Raw genomic sequence first — 4,132 nt, forward strand, 5'->3', positions numbered from 1 at the left:
TTTTTTTTCTTTTTTTTACTTAATTGCAATACTTTGGGTCTTTTTGTTGTTGCATTTTTTTTTGTTTAGAACCCAGCTGGAGATCCATATAAAAATCCCACTATTGTCTCAATTCTAAAGCATGGTGAGAGAACCATCATGATTTGGGATTGTGTCAAAAGCACTGAGATCTTATTTGTTTTGCTCAGGAATGTTTCATCACTAACACAATTAAATTTGGGGGAAAAAGTTTTTTTCAAAATAAAAACAAATGTTAACTTTCCAGACTCATTTGATCCTCTTTAATCACAAAAGGATTTCAGTGTTTCCAAACAACACTAAGAAGTTCTCTGAACACTAGCAGCAGTTCAACTGAAAATACTTTGACTTATGGAAAGGCAAAACCGGCATGAATACTGAACAACAGCTACATTCATTTTCCTTTATAAACATGTTTAAACTTCAAAAACCCCAATACGTTTTAACAATACTGTACGATTTAACATTAAATACTTATAAAAAAAAACGTTTGCTTTATTTAGTCACCAGATTCAAATAGAAATGATTTATTACAACGTAAAGCAGCAGGTTTGTGTATGAATCTCTCATAAAATCAGATTTTGGAATTCAGTACAACATGAAATACATTCACAATACCAGTGGCAAGTCAAAATATTCAAAATTAAAATACAAAAAAAGAAAGAAAAAAAAAAAGCACCACTGGGTAACTTGTATGATAACAAGAACAAACGTGTAAAAATAAAAGATCCTTTTCCGGATCCTTCTTGCATCTATTCCGGTATAGTGGCAGCAACAACTTCACTGTAGGGTCCATATCGGCCGAATGCGTCTTTGCCCAGTACAGCGGCGCACACCTTGTGGCCCGGCTTGTACTTCTTGATGAGGGCACACATGGGGAGGGCTTTAGCCTCCACCCTATTGTAGGTCAACCAGTCTGAGAAGATGCCGCTACCTTTTACTTTTTCCATCGTCAGGAAGATGCTGCAGCAGTCAGAAGAAGATACAAACGTCAGAGCATTAGCCACTCGTTTCTATGAACAGACGTCTCATTCTTACGTGTAGCTTTCCATGGGCGGAGCACCGGGGTCCACCTCCGTCACGTTCCAGAGCACCGACAGTCGAGTGGGGTTTCTGATGAGCGCCAGGTTGACCTCTACTTTCTGAGGGATGCTGTACGAAGCCGCTTCAATGCTCAGAAACAGCGGAAAGGGGACTGGAGGAAGCGGAGGATAGGAAAGCAGTTCCTGCTAAGAGAGAGAAATGTGAAGAGACTCTCCAGCAGTCAAAAAGATCACGAGTCTGTGCAATACCTGATCGCTGCTTCCATCGTTTCCTTCAGTGGCAGAGCTGCACTCAGGATCGGCTTTTATTTTGAAAAGATTATCTTCTGGCTTGTCAAATTCTTCTAAAGTCTCTTCCGTTTGAGTTTCTTTTTTCACGATCTTAAAGAGATTTAAGAAAAACACCAATAAAAATGTAGCCGACAGTCTAAGAAATAAACACTCTGATGTGTGATTAATACCTGACAGCTGGTTTGCTCCATCTCTACAGGACTGGTTTTCTCAAGAGGTTCAGTTTTGATCTTCTTGGCCTTTGGCTCAAACGTCTCAGTCTCATCGTCCTGCTGAGGTTCTTCCTTCTCTGGGGTTTTCACATCCGGACATTTCTGGAAAACAAAGCAATCACAGATTTATTCGTTTTTTTTTATATATAAGAAAATGCAAAAACAAAACAGAAGTTGTTTTCTTTTTACTTTCAGGTTTCTTTCTTTCAGTGTTTGCAGATTTTTCTTTTATGAAAACTCAAAGTACTTGTGAAGATTTGTAGTCAGAACTTTTCAATGATCTAATCGTTTCCTGATCAATCCTCCTTATTTTAGCTCCATAACCAAACTGGAATTTTTGGGTTTGTTGCCAAGTTTTGCAGATTGACCAAGCTTTAACATTAGCCGTCCAATGGGAAATTCCATTAAACATTAGCATCAAGCTAGCAGACTTAAGCATTATATGCTAAATCGATTTAAATGAATCGATTATTGATCTATTAAGCTTAAATTTTATTAACTCAGTCCTAGTATTTTCTGGGTCCAAATTAGTATTGTGGCCACAAATTAGCGTTCTATGAGCTTAAATAATCTTTTTATTAGCATTTTGTGGTGACAAATTAGTATTGTATGCACAAATTAGCGTTTTACTAGCATTTTGTGGGAAGACATTCATAAATGATAATAATCGGTGATCACAAATTACAATTTGGTAGCCACAAATTAGTAGTAGGAATTGAAGATACTCAAATATTAATTTGTGCATACAAATTGCTAAAATGTGAACTAAAAATGCTCATTCGAGGAGACAATTTACTAATTTGTGGCCACAACTTATTATTCAGATCATTCAGAATGAACTAATATTGATTATGAATCACAAATTTAAAAAATAAATCGAAGTTTTTTTGTTTGTTTCTTTAGTCAGTTAAGAGAAAAACTTAAGGTCTTATAACATGAAATGGTTTTTCATGAAATGTTGACAAAAATTCAAGTGGACAAGCTGTCACTGCCCATTGAACTGATTCTGAAGTGTTGGTCCAATAAATGGCATCACGGCATCATCAGTAAGCTCTTAAGTAAATATATTATCTCATTCGAATTTATTAATAATAAAAAGTTATTTTAAAAAAGGTATTAGTGGAATAATAATAATAAACAACCCCTACCTTCAATTTCGATGAGCCGTAAGGCGTGAGAAAAGGCGGGTAGGCTTCAGCATTCAAACCTGACACAGATGCCAATAAAACTGCCCAGAAAAAGAATAAAATAAATAACAGAGAAAAGGACACTTTACTTTAGTTTATTAAAATTGACAAACAGGTTAATTCTCCTTTTTAACTCAAATATACAATCATCTATTTACTAGTGCTGGGCGATATGGAAAAAAGTTGTATATTACGATATCAATTATTTTTATATCATGATAACGATATATATTATGATAAACTGCAATCAAGTATATTTTCAGTTATTAAAATCGAAAAAAATGTCATTACATAATTTTCTCTGACTTTATTTTTTTTCTAATTGTTACAACTGGGAAAAAAAATAAAGTGCACAACAGTTTGAAGTTTCTTCGTAGGAACACATATTTTTGCACAAAAGTTCAGCAATAAAAATAAAAGAATAAAAATCGAAATGGTATGATAGAAAATGTTCTAACATCCACATGATACGTATTACCATCTCGCCCAGCACTACTATTTACCATCTTTTTCTGAATGAAGTTTCTCCAGTGCACCTCTGATTTTATCCTGTGGAGAACAAAAGTTAAAACAATGTTAGCAGAATAAAGTTGGATTGAATAATCACACTACTCACAATAAGTTAGTGAATGTCGTTTGCTTCACTTCAGATAATTATTTGTCTCTCATAGTTGAGTAACTATGATGTAAATTACAGGCCTCATCTTTTAAAGTGGAAGAACTTGCACATTTGGCGGCTATATAAATATTTTTTTGTCCCACTATAACTTACTATGAGTAAAGTGATCCAAAAAACAAAGAATGAAATAAAGTTTAGTTACTATTATATGCTTGATCTCTCCAGTCTTTGTTGTCTTAACGTCCAGTGTTTCAGCTGTCAACACACACAAAAAAACAACATGTAAAAAAATGAAACATTGAACCCAAAAAGTGAAATAATCTTTAGTGTTTCTGAGCTCTCACTATGTGAGCTGGTTTCCACGCTTCTGTTGTCCGGGTCTTTCCTAAACAGTTCATGACACATTTCATTTATTCCAACAAAATAAATCCCGGATAAGTCTTACCCACATAATAACTGAATATATATATTTTATATAATTAGTTTATTTAGGACTACAACTGGAAAGGTGTCTTTACGTACCTGGTGATGTCAGCAGGACATGGACACTGAAAGAAAGTTGGAAATTGTTTAAAAATGTAAGATTTAAAAACATGTTAAAAAAAAATAAATATTTGCACTTTTTCCAAAATAAAATCATTGCTTACTTTTATCATATACTGTATTCCTGCCCTTTTTGACAGTTTGAGCTCCATTGACCTCTATTTCTGAAGCATCACAAGTTTTTATGGCCAATCAAGAAAAGGGGAGTTGAGCGGTGCG

The 4,132-nt window shown here is 34.5% G+C and overlaps 1 protein-coding gene across 3 annotated transcripts in view; it reads right to left on the reverse strand.

Annotated features, from left to right (window-relative positions):
- Positions 1–255: 255 nt before the first annotated feature.
- The window catches only part of atf7ip2 (activating transcription factor 7 interacting protein 2), an 8,422-nt gene continuing 4,545 nt past the window's right edge, over positions 256–4,132 (reverse strand). Inside the window, exons 6-14 of one of the 3 annotated variants that reach the window (XM_024272831.2) lie at positions 3,893–3,918; positions 3,715–3,755; positions 3,573–3,625; positions 3,288–3,300; positions 2,713–2,792; positions 1,523–1,666; positions 1,311–1,442; positions 1,057–1,247; positions 256–981 (exon numbers count right to left, since the gene is read on the reverse strand). In XM_024272831.2, the coding sequence (XP_024128599.1) occupies positions 771–981; positions 1,057–1,247; positions 1,311–1,442; positions 1,523–1,666; positions 2,713–2,792; positions 3,288–3,300; positions 3,573–3,625; positions 3,715–3,755; positions 3,893–3,918 (891 nt within the window). In that variant the 3' untranslated portion in view covers positions 256–770. Of the gene's footprint in view, positions 982–1,056; positions 1,248–1,310; positions 1,443–1,522; positions 1,667–2,712; positions 2,793–3,254; positions 3,301–3,572; positions 3,626–3,714; positions 3,756–3,892; positions 3,919–4,132 lie in introns of all 3 variants that reach the window. The other 2 variants (XM_024272830.2, XM_024272829.2) reach the window with 2 other exon arrangements.

This window comes from Oryzias melastigma, linkage group LG8 (assembly GCF_002922805.2).
Source record: "Oryzias melastigma strain HK-1 linkage group LG8, ASM292280v2, whole genome shotgun sequence".
NCBI classification, from domain to species: Eukaryota; Metazoa; Chordata; class Actinopteri; order Beloniformes; family Adrianichthyidae; genus Oryzias; species Oryzias melastigma.